The sequence below is a fragment of the Citrus sinensis genome, chromosome 6 (genome assembly GCF_022201045.2).
Source record: "Citrus sinensis cultivar Valencia sweet orange chromosome 6, DVS_A1.0, whole genome shotgun sequence".
NCBI classification, from domain to species: Eukaryota; Viridiplantae; Streptophyta; class Magnoliopsida; order Sapindales; family Rutaceae; genus Citrus; species Citrus sinensis.
In genome coordinates this window covers 20,510,977-20,534,285 of record NC_068561.1, presented here as the reverse complement: position 1 = coordinate 20,534,285, position 23,309 = coordinate 20,510,977, and the positions used below count along the sequence as shown (strand labels likewise).

At 32.3% G+C, this 23,309-nt stretch overlaps 2 protein-coding genes across 2 annotated transcripts; one reads left to right on the top strand and one right to left on the bottom strand.

Moving 5' to 3' along the window:
* Positions 1 to 386: 386 nt before the first annotated feature.
* Positions 387 to 4,176, bottom strand: LOC102619519 (cytokinin riboside 5'-monophosphate phosphoribohydrolase LOG7). Its single transcript, XM_006481511.4, has 7 exons — positions 3,909 to 4,176; positions 3,009 to 3,106; positions 2,344 to 2,374; positions 1,875 to 1,974; positions 1,697 to 1,767; positions 872 to 1,015; positions 387 to 661 (listed from the first exon to the last, which is right to left on the bottom strand). The coding sequence occupies exons 1-7, from the start codon at positions 4,014 to 4,016 to the stop codon at positions 572 to 574; spliced, it is 642 nt and encodes a 213-aa protein (XP_006481574.1). The 5' UTR covers positions 4,017 to 4,176; the 3' UTR covers positions 387 to 571.
* An 11,221-nt stretch (positions 4,177 to 15,397) lies between these two features.
* Positions 15,398 to 17,281, top strand: LOC102619810 (probable aspartyl protease At4g16563). The gene has a single exon (XM_006481512.4). The coding sequence runs from the start codon at positions 15,598 to 15,600 to the stop codon at positions 17,047 to 17,049; it is 1,452 nt and encodes a 483-aa protein (XP_006481575.1). The 5' UTR covers positions 15,398 to 15,597; the 3' UTR covers positions 17,050 to 17,281.
* Positions 17,282 to 23,309: the final 6,028 nt, after the last annotated feature.

The window sequence follows — 23,309 nt, the reverse complement described above, 5'->3', positions numbered from 1 at the left end:
AGAATCATGATAGAATTAGTTTATGTAAAATTATTTAAGCATGTGACAATTAGTTAACTCAATGACATGTTAGCTTTATTTTTAGTCCCTAAGAATTCCGGGACTGAGTTTTCTAATTTAGCCTGAATTGATCATAAGAGTATAAGATCCTCGTATCAGACGAAGGGATTGATTTTATTGACTTTTACTTCCCATTAGATCCAAATACCCAATGCATTTGTTAATATATTGTACTTGTAGGTATTTATTGTAATGGTAGGTAGAATAAAGAAAGATTGGGCCACTGGTGGTAATAATTCTCTTTGCTTGGCTACATGATCATGGAACTTGCAAAAAATACATACAAACAACACTAGCAAAGCTTTAAGCACTAATGATTCATTCCTTCACAGTTTCACAAAAGAGGTGACACTTACTCTCCAAGGCATGTATTTATATTTTTCCAAGACATTATGATGCCTCAGTTCCGAAACAAAAAGGACCAACAGGCTATTGTGCTCAAGATCTACTGTATAAGACCGCATATATGTATAAACGGAAGACAAAAAAGGACCAAAAGGAAGTCATGACGTCACGTGGCAATCTCTGATTCCGACACGTAATTCAATCGGTCCTCCCACACCAGCTTCGATGTAACTTCATCATGTTCGGGCACATATTCCTGATGAACAACAAAATTATATAAATGAGATACCAAAAGGTCCAAAACATTCAAAGACTGTTCCCAATACGTTGCCGAATTGTTAAGGGCCAAGTTTAAAATATGTACATAGAATTTGTTTATCAAATCATGTGGTTTGGTTTGGTGTTCCGATTTTCTGCCCACCCCTTAAATTAATTGTTTAAACATGAATGCGAAGAAACCATTTACCTCAAGTTGTCTAACCAATTGTTTAGCTGTTGGGGCAGATATAATAATGCGACGTGCGGTGGGGGAAATAAAGCCTTCGTCCACGGCCTTATCAACAAAAGACAACAACGAGTTGTAGAAGCCATCAACGTTCAAGAGACCCACCTACAATATTAAACAACTTAATTATGAGTTTAATTAAAATATAACACTAAAGCCCAAACAACACCCAAAAATGAGACTGGAAAGCTTCTATTGACCAGTAGTTTTACAATTTTCATTTTTTAAAATCATTAGCTTTCTCCCATTCAAACGGAGATTCTTCTAATCAATTCTCCAAATCATTTAACATGATCATTATTGGATCATCAAATCTTAGACTATCTTTCCATGTGAATCAGGTTGATCAGCACATGCATTGATTCTATGCTTGCATCTATCTAAATTATCACCATCAATAAGATTTGTTGAATGTATTTGGTCAACTAAGCTTCCCGTTTAAGTGGAACAGCAAAAAACAGCCGTGTCCTCAAAAACCATGACAAATCGTAATGTAGAATCAAATTATTAAGGTGCAGTATTTAAAGTATTGATTAAAGTTCTAGAATATGATGTCATATGAACCAGGAACGGATTGATAAGAGATTACTAGACTCATTATACAAAGTTATATTCACATAGACATTTAATTTATTAATTAGGTTCCACAGAATCTTACTGGCTAAGAATAATGCACAAAATCTGAACACTTAGTTTAGGCTTGGGGAATGGCATATACCAAGCAAATTACATATATCATCAGTTATTTAATTCGTAACAAGATCAAAACATTAAAGAGTTACATACAGGTTTACGGTGGATTCCGAGCTGCGCCCATGTTATAACTTCAAGCAGTTCTTCAAGAGTACCATAACCACCTATTAATAAAAATGTTTGTTATATAAAGGAATCATCATAGAGAAAAAATAATAATGAAACAAGAAGATGTAAAAGGTACATATAAATACAAGGATCTCGATGATACCAGGAAGAGCGATAAATGCATCAGCTTGTCGGGCCATCTCAGCTTTTCTCTGGTGCATATCAGACACCGTTTTCACTTCTCCAACAGGATCTCCAGTTATCTACAATGTTAATTTAAGCACATTCATCAATTACTTTTAAATACATATTCTCAAAAAATTAATTTACTGTCATGATAGTTGATTTACCACCAAAAATCAACATATTTATATCAATAAAAGAAGAACATAAGCTCTTTGATTTCAATTTATCAACTATTCCTCTAAGGACAATTAACGACCAAAAAAAAAAAAAAAGAACTCAAGTAAAAGGACAGGCCCCAAGCCTTGAGACATACTGTCCCATGACTCAAGTCTAATCCAGCTAGCTTCCTTGCTATATGCGGAAGAACTTTAGTCTTATCGCGGCAAAAAATAACACACGGAATTAAGAAAGAGAGATTGCATTAAGGAATATGAAATATATAATACCTCTCTTGGCGTAAGAGTCTTTGGAATAACTCTGCAAAACAGCCACATAAACACAGATCAGCACCATAAATAATATATTATTTCTTTAAAATAAGCATATAATCAACATCTTAAACTCATATTTTAGTATTATTTCTAAATAATCTCATAGCAAACACAGTCTGATCAGGGCAGGACAGTCTTTTTACAAAAGGTTGTTACTTGTTACATGTTCCCTAAAGCCAGTGCTTCAACTTCAATCACCGCCTAAAAGTTTTCATACTTTATACTAAGCTTTTTATTTTTTCCATCTTTATCTCTATGTTCCAAGAGTTTGCAGTAAGAAACTGACAATGCAAAGCACAAAACCGATTCACTTTTTACAAACTGTTAAAAATTCTGCATAAAAAAGCCTTTTTGAGGAATCATGTTCTAATGTCAAACCAAACCAAAGCGAAGGAAAATTTATTTTGTTCACATGACAAAAATAAAAAAACAGAATTAAAAAAAAGGGCACAAATCCCTTATTTGTTTTGGGCACGCATTTGATCCCATGATGTCTGCTTTAAGAACCAACTTCATTGAAAACTGAAAAACACTTGCATGGTTCAAAAATAAAAGAGAAAAGAAAAATAATGAAACCCAAGCAAGAAGAAAGAGATGATTGATTATGAAGAGGAACAAACCCTAGAACATGGCGCCCACCATCATGAACAGCTTGTGAAACAAGACCCATCAAACCCACGCTCCCTCCTCCATAAACCAAATCAAGTTTTCTCTCCACCTTCAAGAAAACAACATTGGAAAGTGGAAAAAGAAAAAAAAAAAACCATTAACACATGTCACAATAAACAAACATTATTTTTTAAAAAAAATTAATATTAAAATTATTACAAAGGAACCAACCCATAAGTAAAAATCATGGTCATGGATGTTTCTTTGTGGGAATATGCACAAGAGAAGACCACGCTCAAAAGAGTGTCATGATATCAAGCGAGCACGTTTGTTAGCTAGCTAGCTTCTCTAGGAGAAATTGTTTATTAAAAAAATGTTTTTAAAAAACGGTTTCTTTTTTGTGTTGTGATTTGTGAAACTGAAAATAGAAAAATACATACAAACAAGATCATGCAAAAATGCTGCTCACCTGACAGGCAAGTTACAGCTAGCACTAGCAGTTTTTCTGTCATGCCAAACATAAACCCTAAACCTTCCATCTCCTATGCTAATAATATTTTATTTTTCATTTTATTTTATCAACAAAACAATCATATGCCCACGTTCAAAGCTTAATGAAACAACGAGGTTTCTAAATTGTTTGATTCCAGAACAAAAATCGACCCAGTTGATAAGAAACATAAACAATGCATAAAGAAAATCCCTTTTAATGACGGACAAGGAAAGAGAGAGGAGAAAAAAAAAAGGAATTTTTTTGAAGCCAAAATTGCACCATTGAATGAAACAATGCAGGATTGGTTGAACCCAGAAACAAAATGGAGAAATATTTGAGATTGTCTTTCAAAACTTCGGATTCTGAAAAAGGACATGAAATACAGATGGATAAAAAAAATTTTAGAAAATTCCATTACCAGTTCTTTGCCCAACTCAACGGCGGCTTCTTGATAGGTAGCTTTCTTGCCAGAACTGCTGCCACAGAACACACAAATTCTCTTGAATCGTGATTTTGCGTCTTCCATTATTTGTTATCTTTTTTGTTGGAAAATAAAAATAAAAACGAATAAGATAGTGAGGGAACTTCTCTGAAGAAGGGAGAGAGTTGAGAAATGAGAACAAAGTGATGATTTGTTTTATAAAGCCCCTTCAAAACGCCTTGGCCAAGTCATTGATTTGCCTTTGCTTGCCCCCACCTCTTTATATATATTTTGGGAAACAGCTTTTTTCAGTTTTCATTTTATTTTAATGAGGGTTGGAAATATATGCTGAGGTTGAGAGGTGTTTCTGTGTGGTTTTAAATAAGTAATTAATTAATTAATCCCAATAGAATTTGATAGGAAAATTTCGAGTCATGATTCTATGCTTTTCATCATAGCGTAGAGAAAAAGAAATACTGATGATAAAAGCATCGGCTAATGGGTGTTAGCCACGTGGCGGCGGCACCACGTGGATGCGAGGAATTAGGATCATAATCATTCAATTCCCTAAAGCTTTTCACTTTTTCCTTTCAGCATAACCACAGCTTTTATTACGTTTTCTTTCTTACAAAAATTGAAATTACGAAGCTTTTTTTTCATTTAGAGCCAATTTAGTAATGCTGCAGTTTTTTAAGTAATTATTGTTAATTATATTGTTAAAAAAACCAGTTATGAAAAAAATTAATTAAATATTTAATAAAATTTATTTTTAAAAGTTATTATAAATTTTAAAAACAGTCATGTGTGTTTTGTAAATGTTATTGTTAATTTATTGTAAGAATATAAATAACTGAATTAAATATAATGTTAAATAAAATTTATTTACACATTTATAAATGGATAACCTATCAATAACTTAGGTCTCTCTTCATCCGTGAGTCAAATTTAAATATCATATTTTCTATTTTCGACACAAAATTTTATCATTTTGATAATACACACACATGCATACACAATAAATCTCAATATGATTGAATGGCGAATATATATATTTATACGAATGATATTTTCTTATGGAATAAATCAATTTAAATTTATTTACACATTTTTAGAAGTAAATCATTCATTAAGCAAGTGTTAAGTTCAAATCTTTTACTTGTCTTGTTCAATTACTTTTACCATAAACACCACTAAGTGAGAACAACAAAAAAAAGTCAATTTATGTAAGTTACAGAAATTAAGTCCTATTAAGCATAAGCAATAAAAAACAAACTTCACCGAAGTATTGAAAGAATGTTTAATTTGTTATAACTACAGATTCGGCCATTTATAATGTGAAATAAACACAAGTTTAAAGTAGTTTAAAAAAAAGTAATAAATCTGATGGAAGTAAAAATTTTGACCTATATATATATATATGATTATGTATATTTGGAATCAACTCTACGGTATCTTAGAAGTTATACGTAGAGTTACAATTTTTTCTTTTTAATTTAATTGATTAGATTGATCTATCATTTTTAAGAATAATGATCTAATATTCAAAATGAGCTAGTATTCTACCCGGCTTAAATTGATTTTGGTCAAAACCTTATCTTTGGCTTTCTTTTTAATGCACATGACAACAATTAAACTATGTACTTTAAAAAGAAAAAAAACTGCATCAAAATCCTTTTTGTTTCAAAATAGTAACGTTAATTGAGCATTGTCACATGGAGCATAAACTCATAAACATACATCCCCTTTGTTGACGTTCAATTTTATTTTATTTTTTTTAACAAAACAATAAAATGAATTAAAGAGCTACATGTGACACGTGTATGGATTTGAATAAGAGACCATGATCATAGTTACATAAGGGCGAACACACTTGATATTCACATAGAACAGAATTATTAATTTTTTTAATAGGAGATGAAAAAATAAATAATGTTTTTGTCTTTCATAGAGAGAAATGCAAGTCCCGTGTAAACCCGCTGATTTTTTGGGGTGTGAAAGCTAATTAAGACCGGAATTGGAGAACCATAAACATTAATTTAATTAAAAATAAAAAAAAAGGAATCATAAAGGATATAATTATGAGGGGAAAAAAGCACAAGAATTTGCAAAGCATATTTCAAGTACCAGGTATATTATTAAAAAAAAAAATTATATGGACGGCTTTTACACTTAGGGCATGTTTGGTTGAAGTTAAATTTAATGGGACAGAATTATTTTGGTACAAATAATAATGATATCATGTTTAGGTGGCGTTTGTTTTTTTGTCTGAAATCTGAATAGAGCTAAATTAGTCTGAATTCTGAATAGATCTGAATGTCTGAATCTGAATAATATGTTTGTTTTTTCGTTTGAATTTTGAAAAATAAGTATTAAGTTGTTGTTTTTTTCAACTGAAAAAGCTGAAAATATATACTTTTACATTTGTATCCTTATTAAATTTGAATGTCAAATAGATAATATATTAAATATCACAATATTTTAGCATTTATAAGTAAAATTATATTCAAGTGAATACATAATTATTTTATAATTTTAATATATAAAATACCATAAATTTCAAATTTTATCATATATAATATAAGAAAAAAAAGGGATATTTTTATGTGGGGTAAATGTCTATGCGTGAGTTTTGGGATAGACATGAAAAATAAATTATAAAATATGGATATTTTTGACATTAGTGAGTAATTGACTTAATTCAAATTTCTCCATTAAGTAAAAAGTCAAAAAAATTGGCTTATTTTATTAAGTCAAAATTATCTAAAAAGTCTTATTAAGTTATAAAAACAAACACCTCTAATTAACTTAATTAATTAAGTTAAGTCACTTTAAGTCATTAAGTTAAAAAACAAACGTCACCTTAGTGCCAAAAAGTTAAGTTAGGGTAGGTAACTAAGAGCCCACCACATAATTCTAAATTGTAACAAAAATATGTCCTAGGAAGGACCCTTGGGATTGCATCCCAAGCCATTCATGGGATAATACACAATTTAAATTGATAATTTATTTGCTGTAATTATTTTTTTTATTATGTATTATTATAAACATTGCAATTTATTTGTTTAACTTTAAATTATAATAGTATTTTAAATTTTAAATTTTAATTATATTGTTGTTAAAAGAATTTTTACATGATTTGTAGTTAAATTTAAACTAATAAATGATATAAATTTCTTTAGTTGTTTATAATAATACAACAATTATAATTTGCAATATAAATTATCATAAATAAAAAATAAAAATTTAATTTATATTAAGTAAGTTTTTATTTGTAATAATTCAATTAACTATGATTAAATAAATATTTATTTATTTTAAATTAATTTTAATAATCAAAATGTTATTTTATTGCTATAATCAATTAAATCTAATACTGAATTATACCAAACACAAGACAATATTAAATATAATCCAATTTAGTCATGTCCAATTCAATTTCTTCACATCCTACTACATCCCATCCCACATACCAAATGCACCCTTGTAATTTTATGCAATCAATATGTTTGCACAACTGTGTATTTATTTTAAATTAATTTTAAAGTCATATTTATGAAAAAAAAAGAATAAATGATCAACATACTCAGTACATATACATATAATTTGTATATAAAAGCGTTGAATTTGACTGTGAATTGTATATGAATTGGATGTTTCATATGTTCTAATATAAAAACGCTTAGAAAAATATTCAAATATAAGTTTTACTTAAAACGTGTTATACATACATACATATGTATGTATATAGAAAATAAAGAGTTAAAAGAGTATCCTTCACCATATGTATAAAGTCATTATTTAATAAGAGATTTTTTAAGTTATTAAAATAAGAGATAAATTAAAAGACAAATAAATCACACTCTCTAATACGCTGTAAAACAAAAGGGCAAGAAGCTTGTCCTGTGAAAAGCATTTCAAATGGTTTCCTTTACGCTATATAGAAAATGGTATTGAAAATTCTAATTAAAGATCACCATCACCATGTGAGTAGTTGCTGATATTTCATTTTATTATTTTATGTGTTAATTATAATTATAATCATAATAAGTGTACGATGTGCGTCAATTGCACTTTATTTGAACATTTTTTCAAACAACGTTGTAAGCTTAATTTAATTGATCTTAAAACAAGCGAATGAGTGTGGCCAAATCATTCGATTGGCTCTGCTATGGTTCAGCAATTCGAACTCGAAATTATAATGGCAAGGTTTTTTTTTTTTTTTAAAACTATAATTACAAGGTTACTAATATTTCATCATAGTGATCTTTTGAAACTAATTAATATAATTTTAATTATGATGCAGCTGTGCAATCTAAATTACTGCTCTCACGTTAAAAAGAAAATTATTCCTCCTCCTCCTCGAGAGAGATTAAAGATTTTAAGACTCGAATCATGGACGTGAGAGTGAAGTTGTTCTTAAAGCTTAAATGTAATTTAATTGTAAAACATGCTTAAATTATTGAGAATTAAATGGATGTAAGTTACAGACAGTATCAATCACACGCAGGTCATAATTATGATGTGTATGTGTTGGGAAATGGAAATACTTGTTGGAGGATATTGATAGGATGTGATGTGTGTACCCAGAAAATTGAAAGTAATCATTATCACTCTTTTTGCATGATTCGTGCGTCTTTGATTGATTGACTGACGCGTTTCTCTTTTGATAGAGCTTAAATTCTTCGGAAATCAGATGGATTAAGAGCACCAAACCCCTTCTTTCTTCTTTTCTTTTCTTTTCTCAATTAATCTATCTTCGTTCTCCCCTTTTTTGCTTTATTCAAGAAGCCATTTCATCGCCCCCACGGCCAGCACGACTGCATTGTATGGTGCTGCTGAGGCCACGATTAATGAAACGTGTCAGAAGTTTTTTTAATGACTTTAACTGGGAAAAAAAATAAGAAAAAATATTTTCCAAAATTTGACGTAAATTTTAGTTTAAGATTCAATTCATAAATCTCCCACCTCAATTGGTTGATAAAGAATGTAATTTTGAAGATACGATCGAATAGAAAATGTGACGGATAATATTACGTAGGCCCGGCACTAGAATTAGAAGCAAGCACACGTGATAATGTCCATTGAGACTCGAGTTCATATTTCAAACCCAAATCTTAGCATTCTTTCGCTATGAAAAGATTTACGGACCCCCATTAACGCTCTGCCGACAGTTCCGCTGAATCACTTTTAACGTGGACGATCAGGGACCGTTGGATCAACATAAACAATGATATCACCTCACTTCGCTATTAAACTTAACGGCAGAAAAGGTGAAAGGGAAGTACATTCGGGACCCACAAATACAAATGAAAGTGTGTCTGATTACGTGGGACCCAGGACAGTGTACACGTGCGACAAGCCGCCGGCATATAGACGAATGGAGACCAGAGACAAAAGTGTAAAAATTAGAAGTGGGATAATTTTTTTATATTTCTTAGTTTTACGTATAATTTTCCTTTTTTAATCAATAGGCCCTTAATTTTAGTAGGATAACGCTTGCTCTCATAATGAATGACAATAAATATTCGAATTATTTATGAGAATTTAATTTTTAATTATAAAATTAATAATATGAGTTATAATTTAAATTTTATTTGATATTATCAATTATAATCTAAAAATAATAAATTTTTTATTTATATCAATTATTTCGCTTTTTTTTTGTTCTTTTTAAACACAATCATTGCCGAAGGAAAAAAAAAAAAAGAAAAAGAAAGCGTTAACGAAATCAAATTTCAACCCACCTACTTATTGTAACAACTAACCCATACTTACATTCAATGAATGAAATTTCATACACATGGGGATCGTGGCCATTTTAGATGGAGGCAGTGAATCTATTTGATACAAATAGACAAACTATGGTCATACGTGGGAGAACATAAAAGCGAATGGATCCCAACATTATTATTACAGGGTCCAAGTATTAAGAGACGGCAGAGTATTTCAGCGTGAGTGAAGGCAGATGAATCTGAAGGTCTTTTCTTTTTGTCATGTCAATTATCGCTCACTTTTTGTCTGTTAATTTCATTTTCATTTTCTTCCTTTTTTTTCCTTCTCGAGATTTGCGGACGTCTTTGAATTGAGGAAACAGTAATCAAATTATAAATTAAAGAGAAAAAAAAAGGGTGATCAATTATTGACGCTCAAGTGGTTGAGCTATTTGTGCATTTTTTAGCCTTTTTTTGGTTGCGCACGGAAGGGCAGTGCTGCCGGACTCGTTAAAAAGTACATAATCTTGGTAAAACGAAAATTTACGAAAATAATTATGGTTAGGAGCCATTAATATCTTAACATTTTCGCTTAATTGAGTTTGAAAAATGCAATGAAAGTAACTTGGCATTTAAATTCTAAAATAATTAAACTGCATCAGAGTAGTTTAAATTAAGAAATTTTTTCATGTTCAACACGTATTCGTAATATTCGATTTGATGTTTAACATAAAACTCATAGCGCCCCACTTCGCAAATGTAACGAATTGTTTCTGGGAATATGCTCTTCGTGATTTACGTTAGATTCTGAAGTTAATTAGTCCTAATCATTTTAATAGATTTGTTCTCACATGCATCGTCTTTAGTGGCCCAAAACTTGGCTCTTTAAACACTAAAGCAATAAGTCTGGTTCACAATCATTTAATCAAATTCATCAAAATGGCATCGTGCATGCATGAACCTATAATCAAAACTTCTTTAATCGTCAAAAAGGCGAAAGCCACAAAACGATAAGCTCGTGTGCATGACAAGAAAATAATGGAACAAGTTCTATCAATAGGATTGTGTAAACATAACAGATCTTGCTCCCAAATTTTGCTTAATCGCGGCCTTATCCAAAAAGTTGAAAATGCGATTAAGATAAAGCGCCAATAATTTCCAGAAACCAGACCTTAGTAAAACTATAATTAAATTAATTAAGTAAATGAAATCCACGATGTTATATTGTCAAATCTATCTCGAGAATATGATCCGATCTCCCAACTTATGTGAGGATATGATGATACTTTTGGACAATGTCAAAGCTTTTAGTTTTCAACGAAATTGTTATTTTTATAGTTAATATATATATTCAAGAAATATGATCTACAAAAAGATTTATAGATTCTAACAAGTTGTTGTATAAAGCATTATTATTATTATTATTATTATTATTATTATTATTTTTCAAAGGGTATAAAGCATTATTGATTGCCTTAAATTGTTGTTTATTTGCAGCCAGAATCTAAAACAAATTCTCAAAATCCAAGTGGACTAAACATGAGCCGTGGTGTTGTCCTCGTTCAAATTTTTAAAGAGGATTCGTTGCTTTATCGTACCATATATGTTGACTATATTTTTGGGTTGGATTCCATTCTACTAAATGGAATATAACTTACATATATAATTAGCTTTTTTGCGATCAAGATGAGTGTTATTTTTTTTTTTTTTTGAATTACATGAGACTAATGCTCCGATTACAACTCATATGATATGAGATTTATAACTAATATTTACAATCAGACAATTACTGAGCATAATTTACTTAATTCTTATGTAGCACTGTCCAGATTTTACCATCTCTAATATTCGAGGGGTGTTTACTCCACTCACATTTCGAAAGGGAGTAGACTGCCTTCACTTAATAATTAAGGAAGGAAATAAACTCCTACATGCGTTGCGGGGGCTCGAACCGTTGCGCTCACAGTTGTGAGTGCAAGGATCTGGCCACTGGGCTAAGGCCCAGTTGGTTAGATGAGTGTTATTAAAACAATTTACAATGCATTATTTGATATACGAACAATTGGTTAAACCATTGATTGTATTTTAACAATGAAAATAAGAAATAAAATGATTATGATATCCAAATGGTATCAATACCAAGTCTCTCCGAGTAGAGGAGTAACGGCATCCTTCCAAAAACTTCTTAAAACTCATTTAGGTCTTTTACAATTTGAGCCTTCAGTAAAAAGAAAAGATGATTTATAATACTTGGATGTCAAAAGTTTTCAAGAAAATGAAAAAAAAAAAAAATTTGTGGGTTTAATTTTTTTTTGGTTTTTCAAGAAAAAAATTATTTATCTTTAGGATGCGGGTTTAATTAAAAATTATACTTTATATAACTTTAATGAAAGTTAAAATTGTAAAATATGTAAAATAGATTTTTAAGGCGTAAAATGATGGTGATCTCAAAATAATATCAATACCAAGCTTCTCCAGTCTCCAGTCCGAAAACATTCGGTGGAAATTTTTAGGGCAAGCCCATATCAAGGCCCAATTACAGAGCTCAAATTAAGTACCCCCATCTGCATAATGTATTCACTCCTACTTTGTTTTCAACATTCAAAAAGACAGATCAGCATTAGAGATAGTTTAGGCTTTACTTAGCTTAACCCAAATTGAATCAGAAGCATGGCCATTAGTCAACGTGAATTGCGAGTCAATGGGCCTTAACACGACCGTGGTCCTGTCTCTCAAAATGAGTTCATGAGAACGTGGGTAATGTTCAATCTCTTTAATAATTTAAATCCGTTTGGATTCATAGCTAATAATTGAAGGGTGCACATGCCTGTGTAGAGGTCATGCGGAGAGAAACATTAGATTCAATACGTTTGAGAAGCTGTCAATTCAGTTGATAAAAATAAAAAGTGAGGTAATTTCAAAAAGGGTTTCTTAATTCTTACGAATGAAGAGTCAATTTTGGAGATGGTGTGGATGAGCTTGTTGTATAATGTATATACGACGGGCTCACATTGTCACATGAGTGGTGAGACCCGACACTACTAACGAAACGCTCCTCTTGTTCACGTGTCCGGTTTCTCGATGATCCACCGTACTATTTATTTTTGTTTTTTTGTCCATTACATTCATTATATGTAAAAACTAATGAATTTATTTAACATCAAAATTGTGAATTAATTAAGTTATGACTCAAATCTAAATTTCATCATTAGTTTGGGAGGAGAAATTCAAGTCTCCCGCGGTCCTCTGTATGTGTGATTTATGGGAATTTTTTTTTCATAAATGTTTGGTAATACATCCGATCATTGATCTATTCAAATATCAATATCCCTAAGTTGCATTATGATAGAGCTATTAAGGTAGATTTATTATTATTATTATTTCTATGAATATCATTATTTTATAATATCATATTTACTCCGATGGTCAACATTTACATGTATTTATTATTAGAACGAGGCTATTTGGACTCACTATAACACGTGAACATAAGATAAATTAGAAAAAAATAATTTAATCTCAATTTGAGTTATACTCAACAACTAATTCAACAACAGCTAGTTCAAATGTAAATAGTTTTGTGGAGGTTTACTTATTTTACTACGAGTTATATAAGACGTGACTAAAAATAAGTTTGTGATCTTGTGATTGTGGTGAAATTTTTTTTTTGAAATTAAAATATTTGATGGAAGCCCAATTACGAAAGTTTGATTACAAGCATAAATAAAAATAAAAATTGACTTCATGAGAAGCAAGGCAATATGAACATAGATAATTAGATATGACTAGAAAACTTCTAAAGAGAAAAAGAGAAAAATGAACACAAGACTTGACTCATTGAGACTTTGAGAGCATACACGTGTTGTTATTATTTGAAAGTTAAATAACGTTTTTATTAAATTAAAAAAAGAAATCGTTTTCCCCCTAAATGGGGGTTGGAAAAACTCCGTTCAAGACCAAAGAGTCAAATATGTAAACGTTACGTTAGAAGGTCACCACCATTGCTCACCGATATTCACGTGTCCAATTTATCATCTAATTGCCTCTCCACTAAGATCAAACGAACCCTTTAATCCATCACCCTTCATTAATCATACTGGGCTCCATCGCCTCCAGTGCAGTGAGTAGCGACAATCTAACGGTTGCAAGAGCCTTGGCTACATCTGTTCAGTAGACTCGAAAGCTGCGGAAACAGCCACTTCCGCTCATCGTACGCCACTTCAAAATCAACACCACTGGCTGGATTAGAATCTGTAGTCTGCGGTCTACACCCTACCCAACATGTTATGGTCTTTCAACGGCTAATAAGACTTGTGGGTGCCACGTCATCGCCATTAGGTCATGTTGCATAACTTTAATGATAGACTCTTAAGTATGCTTAAACTACAAGATTACCCCCAAATTTACCGCCACCAACAATGCACGTTCCTTTTTGTTTTCGTGTCATTTGTTAGATCTTTACATAATAATGTCTCATTAAAGGAAAGCACTCACCCGATGCCTATAATTGAGGCCAAATTGAAAGCCAGCTTCGTATTAGATACAAGGGAATGCTTATACTAGGAGGAAATTGTAAAACTAAATAGAACACTTCTCAGTTCTCCCTGTGTATGTGATGATAATTGCACATAGAAATATATAATTGCAAAGTTTGTAAAGTATATATAATCATGGAAATGTACTACGTACTACTCATGTTTTTAATTTTTTTATTCAAAATTAAAATTTATCACAATAACCAAATGATCTTTTATACATCAAATTTACTTTCGGTTTTTTATGAATTAAATTAGTTATTAGTTATCACCCAAACAAAAAAGAAAAAATATTAACAGACCTTTGTGGACCTATGAGAATAAAGCGTGAGTAACCAACAAAAAAAAATAAAAACTAAATATTGATCAAAACAAAATTAACTAGATAAAGTGAGCACACAAAAGTCTACACGCAAGACTATTGACGTGTTACTTTAACCACTGAATTCAAAAAAGTTATACTATTACGAAACATGTTAATCCAACAACCACTTGTTTGAAAAAAATTATGTCTTGTCTGGGATCGAGAAGCTGTAATTTTTAAGCTACAACTGCTGTAAAAAAAATTATAATATAAAATAAAAATTAATAATATAAGTAAATATAAATTTTAAATAATAATTTTGATAAAATTATTAAAAATATAATTGATTTTATATTATACAAGTGAAAAATTATATCAATATAACTGTCAAACTATAGCAGATAGTATTTATCAAACACTTTAATGTTATAACTTTTAACTTTTAACTGTTCAACCTCAATTTCAAACGCACTCTTAAACTAAAAAAAAAAATTATGGGGAAATAAAACATTTCGTATATACTTATTCTGAAAAACCCAGCTTAACATAATTATTATAAAATATATCATGTTGGGCTAGAGGGAGAAGTTTCAAAATAAGCACCTAAATCATTACATGTATTCAATATGTAGGCATAATGCTAGAACTCTACAAGGATTTGGTAAAATGATGTGTATCTCATCATTTAACATTATGACAACTTGGAATTATTAGATTCAATCACTTGAGATGATGAGATGATTAGGATTCCATTTCAAAATAAATATATAGACCTAATAATGAAAATTTTACTTGATAATTTGTCTTATAAAATATAATATTAATATGCCCATTACCAACACCATGTGTCGCTAAATAATATCATTGTTTTTAAATTTTTATTTCCTTAAAAAACAATTGAAGGTTCCTTCCGATGGCATGCTTCGTAAATTACAGTCGTCAACAATGGCAATTGTTACACTCAAATCGAACTTGATTCCGGTCCTTCTATCCGTTGCCCGCTTGCTTTTTTTGCTGTCTATAAAGTATAAACAAAGAAGAACAAAACCCAAACAAAAATCACCGCTTTCACGCACTCCCATGAATTGAGTCACAGCCAGCCGAAGAGCCTAAAACAAAAACGAAAAAAAATCCCAATGGCCGCTTGTCCTTTCTCTCTCATTTGTCTCTTCTCTCTCCTCATCCTCCTCCTCACCACCGACGCCGGCGCCGGCAGCAGTGCCGCCACCGTCACAGTCCCTTTGACTCCGTTGTCAACCAAACACCACCTGCACCACTCAGATTCAGACCCTTTGAAAATCCTCCACTCATTAGCCTCGTCCTCACTCTCCAGAGCCCGCCACCTCAAAACAAAAACAAAGCCAAAGACAAAAGACAGCAACATTGGCAGCAACTATTCGAATTCTTTAATCAAAACCCCACTCTCCGTTCATAGCTACGGCGGCTACTCCATCTCTCTCAGCTTCGGCACGCCTCCCCAAGCCAGCACCCCTTTCATTTTCGACACCGGTAGCAGCCTCGTTTGGTTCCCATGCACGTCGCGTTATCGTTGCGTTGACTGTAACTTCCCCAACGTTGACCCGAGTCGAATCCCTGCTTTCATCCCCAAACGCTCTTCTTCTTCACAGCTCATCGGCTGCCAGAACCCTAAATGCTCCTGGATCTTTGGCCCCAACGTCGAGTCCCGCTGCAAAGGCTGCAGCCCTCGAAACAAGACTTGTCCACTAGCTTGCCCTTCTTATTTACTTCAGTACGGTTTAGGCTTCACTGCTGGGCTTTTACTATCAGAGACTTTGAGATTTCCCTCGAAAACGGTGCCCAATTTCCTCGCCGGATGCTCCATTTTATCCGACAGGCAACCCGCCGGCATTGCCGGGTTCGGTCGTAGCTCCGAATCGTTGCCCTCCCAACTGGGTCTCAAGAAATTCTCTTACTGTTTACTTTCCCGAAAATTCGACGACGCGCCGGTCAGTAGTAATCTTGTCTTGGACACCGGGCCGGGTTCGGGTGATTCGAAAACTCCGGGTCTTAGCTACACTCCGTTTTATAAGAACCCGGTCGGATCAAGTTCTGCGTTTGGGGAATTCTATTATGTCGGTTTACGTCAAATTATAGTTGGGAGTAAACACGTGAAGATTCCGTACAGTTATTTGGTACCCGGATCCGATGGAAACGGAGGGGTCATCGTGGATTCGGGTTCCACGTTTACTTTCATGGAAGGGCCCCTTTTTGAAGCTGTGGCAAAAGAGTTTATAAGACAGATGGGTAATTATAGCAGAGCTGCTGACGTGGAGAAAAAGTCCGGCTTAAGGCCGTGTTTCGATATCTCGGGCAAAAAATCGGTTTACCTACCGGAATTGATTTTGAAATTTAAAGGTGGTGCCAAAATGGCATTGCCCCCGGAGAATTATTTTGCGCTTGTGGGTAATGAGGTGCTCTGCTTAATACTCTTTACCGATAATGCGGCGGGCCCGGCGCTCGGCCGTGGTCCGGCGATTATTTTGGGGGATTTCCAGCTTCAGAATTTTTATTTGGAGTTTGATTTGGCCAATGATAGATTTGGATTTGCTAAACAAAAATGTGCATGAGATACATTTTTGTTTCATCAAAATTGGATAACATTTAGTATCGTGTAATGCTAGTTACTTGGGTTAAGTTGTTGTAACGTGGAATTCGGGTCCTCTTTTGATGTAAATTTTATTGGAGTTTCGATAATTTATTGAAGCTTTTAATGATTCTACGATCCGATTATGTACGAGTCTTGTTGAAATCCATTATTGAAAATAAGAACGTGTGAAATGAATTTTGTTTGGCTTTTCATGTTGTAATTATTGTTCGAAAAGTTGAAGTGAATTTAAAAAATAAAAAATAAAAAGGAGATTTTTTTTATTTACTTTACTTTTAAAAAGCGCTTTTAAGCCTTTTTTTTTTCCTTCATTGTTTTAGGTAGATTTTGTGGCGAATTTTTTTGTGTGTTTATAAAAAAAAGCTTTCAACTTTATGTTGTAGGAGCATCCACTTTCTGTTCTAAGCTTTATCTTCCTTCTGTGGTGGTTCTGCTTTTTCTCTTCTTGTTGGACAAGCCAGTATTTGCCCTTTGTCATTCGTTTATCATTAATGTTAGTTATTTTCTTTTCCATAATCATTAATGTTAGTTATTAGACAATACGAAATTTCTAACCGGTTCGATTTTCTCTTTCAACTTAATTTGTTTTTTTTTTTTGGTTGGCTCAATTGGATTTATCCAGTTTAGTGGAGTAAATCTAAAATTTAATCATCGTTAATCTACTATTTAGTTTGAACGGATGGACAAATAAAAATTTAAGTAATTATTTTAAGTTAAGACATAGACCCCACCCTATGATATCAATGTTGAACACTCGCTTATCAAATTAAGATATTAATAATAATCTTGTATCATACACAGCCTGACGTTAGAATTGATGATGATTAGCGAAAGAAAACAAAGAAGGAAAAAAGAAAAGGAAAAGGTGCAGTAAAGGTCCACTCAAGTGAAACTTTATCTAAAGATTATATTTTTACAAAATCTTCCATGTACCACCCTACTTGACCCTTTAAACCAATATGTAATAAATCTATTTCTATGGCTTGGAATCTTCCAAATTTTGAGGGGGGAGAAAAATCATCATAATTATGCGATTTTGATTATGTAACCCATATTCAGATGATTCGATTTTATTAACTTTGACCCTTTTTTTTTTTTTAAATTATGAGATACAGTATCTTAAAATATGTCAATCCTAAAGAATTTATAGTCGAAAAGAGTCTGCCTTTACGTTAGAGGAAAAGAAAAAAGAATAGGAATAAAGAGAGAGTTTTTATTAAAAAAAAAAAGAAAAGGAAAAAGCACCTCAACTCCACCAGAGGCAGAGAGAGAACTGAAGAAGAGAAGAGTATTGAAGTTTTGAAAGGGAGGCGATACTGGAGAGAATTTTTTTTTTCATTTTCGCACCGAACACCTGCCTAATTAATGACTAAAATTTTCAAGCCAGCTGTTAATTAACATATATAATATCAAAAACTAATCAAGTCCTGTCAATTTAATCTCCTTGGTCTCCACGAATTAATTGCTAGATCTTCAACTGTGCCAAAGCAATTCTATTTATAATAATTTTGTTGTACACGAAAACAGTTGGAGCTTTAATTTGTGTTTCAACTTATAGTTCGAGCTGTGCATGCTGTAATGGGAACTGTTTAATTAATCATTACCGAAGCTCACATGTAATTATAACGTAACATCTATGAAAAAGCCAGCAAAAAAGTAAGCACTTTGCTTCACATTTTAAATGTCCTTTTAACCCTAAATAAACCCAAAACATTGCTCGTGTTCTAATACTCGAAATTAGCAACAATTATTGTGATTCCCAATAAGGATATGGTAGCTTTTTTCATATTAATTTTACTATTCGTTTGCTCATTTAAGCGAAAATTTTCACTTCCACAAGAATGCGACAATTTCAATTTGAAGAAAGCATACGAGATGAGGGACAATCAAGAAGGTGGTGGTGTCACATTGGTTGGCTAGACTTAGGATAAGTTTCCAAATACAAACAAAAAGACTTTGATAATTCAAATTCAATAAGGACCACTTCAACATATAAATAAGTGCATCCGTATAAAAGCTTATAGGCATTATTTATTGTCTAGCGCCAACCTATAAACAAAGTACTAATAATTTGATTATAATATATACTAGGTTGATGTTACGCGCAATTAATAATATGTTATTAGTTAATCTCCGCCGCGGACGTTCGCATATTCACGTTTTATCCAATAACTATAGACGCTTGCATGGGAGAAAATTTATACATGTTATTAGCTTCTGTTAAAAAAAAGTTGAAGAACTCATCTTGAGGAAAGAATTGTATTGTGGGACGAAGCGAAGATGATGAGGGGGGTGATGTAAAGGAAAGTGTGAAAGAGACATGCATGGGGGCGTTATATAATGAGTGTTGGGAAGTGTCCTCATGTGAATAATAACAACAAAGGAAATGAGCAGGCAAGCACATGGTTCCAATTAATTAATGAGAGAAAAGGGCAAAAACAAGAAAAAACAAAAAGACAAACTTGTGGGTTTTTGATTGCTTTATGGAACCTTCAGTTACCAATTCCATTATTAGGCTAAAATGGTGCGTGATTGATAAATATCAATATATATTTGTGGGTGCATTCACCTTTTCTTTTTTGTGCGTTGCGTTGTATTGACATGGAGGGCTTGCACATTTTGGTAGGGTTGGTGTTGGTTTATCTTTTTATTGTGTTTGGATGGTTGCGGAATCACATTGTGTGCCCGAATAGTACTCTCTAAACCCTAAAGTTTCCTTAACATAGAAGGCTTTACCTTTATTAATGTTATAAAAAAATAACATTAAACTCGGATTTTACAGGGAGTGGAAAAAAAAAGAAAAAAAGAAAAGAAAAAAAGAAAAGAAAGAAAGAGCCCACGTGTCATGGTATCGGGGCTCTTAATCTAGGCACCCTGGCTTCATAAGGACTACAAGCATATTTAACCAAAATTTAAAAATAACGAAATCCCAAATCCTTCTCGGAAACGGTAGTAAGTGTAAAACTTCATCAGATTCAGTAACATAACAGTACTTGTATAAAAGAAGCCCAGCTAATTCATTCTAGCAGCCACTTGTATCAACTTACTCTCCCTCTGCTTGCAGCTAATTAATCGCCAATTAAAAGGCAAAACGTCTCTGCTTCCACCCAAATTGGTGTCGTTTTGACTGTAATTAATTAAGGGGATGATAATGAAACGTGATGCTGTCGTGGAAGAGGAAGAGCAACAGCAATGTGCTATTTGTTTGAACGAGTTTGAGGATTTCGACAACGATGCTACTCTGTTGAATTGTGGGTGTCAGCAACTTTTATCACAATGCTTGTATTTGGGAGTGGCTGTGGGAGAAGAGATATTTTACCTGTCCCATCTGTCGTTTTAACTTTGCCACGGCCACTAAGAACTTTGTTAGAGACCCCCCTGCTACGAGAAAACAAAATCACCGCCGAAACAACATCGGGGTTACCAAAACCTGACAGAGCCACCGCCAAAGCGAGGTTGGGGCGACGAAAAACTGACAGAATCACTACTATCAAAATAACGTCGTTTTGATTGACTAACGCTAGGAAGCCAAAAAAATATTGGATCGTCGAGTGTCCACAGTTACTGTATAATTGTGTTAAGTTAAAGATGAGTGATCTTCATTCTCGCCTTTGAGAAGCTTACTTGGAGTATTCATTCATGCATGCTCTTAGAAACAACTATTCTTTGCAGTTAATGTCTAATTATTGTCATTCTTTTCCATATTTTGTTCGACAAATTAAATAATTGCAACAGATAGTTGATAGTTATTTTGGGAAACCGAAAGAGAAGCAATAAATAAAGCAACAAATTAAATAATTGCAATCAATAATTTTCTCGGTTTCTTTTGGGAAACCGAAAGAGAAGCAAAGATTTCTCAATTCATTCTCATATGAAATATTTTTACAAATGTATACATTTATATGTTATCAAATTAAATTTTCTCACATTAACATTTATTTTGAAATTAACTAATTACATAAATGAGAGACCAAATTTAAAATGTGTGGCATGATTTTATTGGAGAAATTTCCAATAAATTTATTTATTTTTAAATCTCTCTCACTAAAATATTTTTTTTTAAAATTATTTGATTTTGTTCATAATATAAGATAAAAGATAATGGACATTGGTTAATTTGACCATCAATGTCCAAAATGTTGTTATCAATATCCTATTTAAAGCTGTTTTCATTTTAGGTAAAATCTTGTAAAATAAAAAAAAAATTTGAAAAGGAAAATCAATGTGTTGTAAGCAAATGAAGGATTCTGAGACTAATCTATATGTTTGTTTATTAAATATGTTCCTAATTACTTGAGTACTAAAAGTACAAATCATATCCTTGATTGTACATGTAAATTTTTTAGAGAAGAATTTGTGTGGTACTGTCCCACCAACTTAGAATTGTAGAGTAACGGATATCATTGTTATACTACATAGTAAAGCACCATTGGGTTGTCTCATCTGCGCAGTTAAGACAACCCACACAAGTTTTTTTCAAGTTTTTATGAACCAAATTAAAACGAAAACATTGTTAGACTATCTCAATCAAATAGAATACTGTTAACCAAATAAAAAGATAGTGAACGAGAGATGGCTTTGAGCCTAAAAGACATAAGAGTACCCACTACGTAACCAATCCATTCTTTTGTCGACGGTCAAGTCTAGGGTATAACGAAATGAGTTGTCTGACGTATGTTTAATTAAACTATACATATTGATTATGTATGTATTTATCTCATCTTTCATCTATCTAATTATCAAAATAATCGAATTTTAAAATCTTCTGTAAATGTAATGCGTTCAGATTTGTCTCTAACAATTCAATTCTTTAGTCGAGTGATTTCTCTAAGACGGCATTAGAATTTAAATCATGTGTTAAACTTTCGAAATCCACAGACGAAGTTTATCTTACTATTTTTGAAATGGGATCATTAGATTTTTCTCCCAATTTCTCGAAATTCAGGTGACTTTGAAATTAGGTCCGAAAACTTTATTTGTAACAACTATATTTAACTCTTAAGAATTGTGATGTTAAGGATTGCTCATAAATTAAATGGCAAACGTTATGTAATCATATATAATTAGAAAACTGTAATAACAAAAGAAAAACTAAAAAGTAGATTGTGAAATAAGACAAAAGTAGAGAGAATAATCTCAAGAGAAACAATAATTAAAAAATTCATTAGCATCATTATAAAGAAAACCTAGAAATCTCATGTGGTGGATTATCTAACCAACTGTAAGCAAAGCACTATAATCTCAGATTCGTCAAAATGATATCACGCACAATTAGAATGAATTAATTAAAAACAGTAGTGCATACGTCTTCGAACTAATCATCATTATCTGAATCAGATAATACCATTGAAAGGGCGACAGATTTCTTAGTGCTTGACCGGCCCCAAAAAAAATTAATGGACATTATTTTGAGTAATGCAGATGCAAAATTATAAGTCAAATGCATTATCATGCAATTGGAATCCATTTAGATGCTTATCGTATGCTTGGAAGTTGGAACAAGCATTATTTAATATGATAACCCCACGACAACAACAACGCGGGGGCCGGGATGCCCAGTCGCATTGTGCTAAATGGTTACTCTAAACTTTCCTTAACATATAAGGCTTTGTCAATATTAGCTGTAAGGCCCACCACGAACGTTAGTTATTTGTTGAAGAGTTTTTTTTTAGAAGAGTTGAAGGGTCAATTAGAATCTACTTAATTAGTAAAAAACTAATAAGGAAATCCAAATCCTTTTCGGAGAAGTAGAACTTTGTTTTCACATATACATATATATATAAACTAACAAGCGCGTAAATCAATTAGTATGTGGTTGTTTTTGCTTAATCAAGGTCCTTGTTTCGAGGCTTGGGAATGCAGCTGCGGTAAATACTTGTTGGGAGAGTTTTGCCGTCCTAGTGGCCCTACCCGGCTCGAATTTGGATTAATCGGGACTCAATATGATCTTCGGATACGAGATAGTTTAATATACCGAAAAAAATATACTTATATATAACGCTTGTTCTGTAAAAGCCAATAGTTTAATTAGTTCATATCTCAATTTTATGGAGTTTCTTTGCGTCTGCTGCTTTAATCTAACTGTGTTTGATTAATTTGAATTGAATGGATTCAGTGCCCGCATACACTTATGGATATCAAGTGAGGTCCCGATTTTGACGTTCAATTTCCATCGAAAGAGTTCAGGTTCCAGATGCATCGCTTCGGACCCATCCCATCATC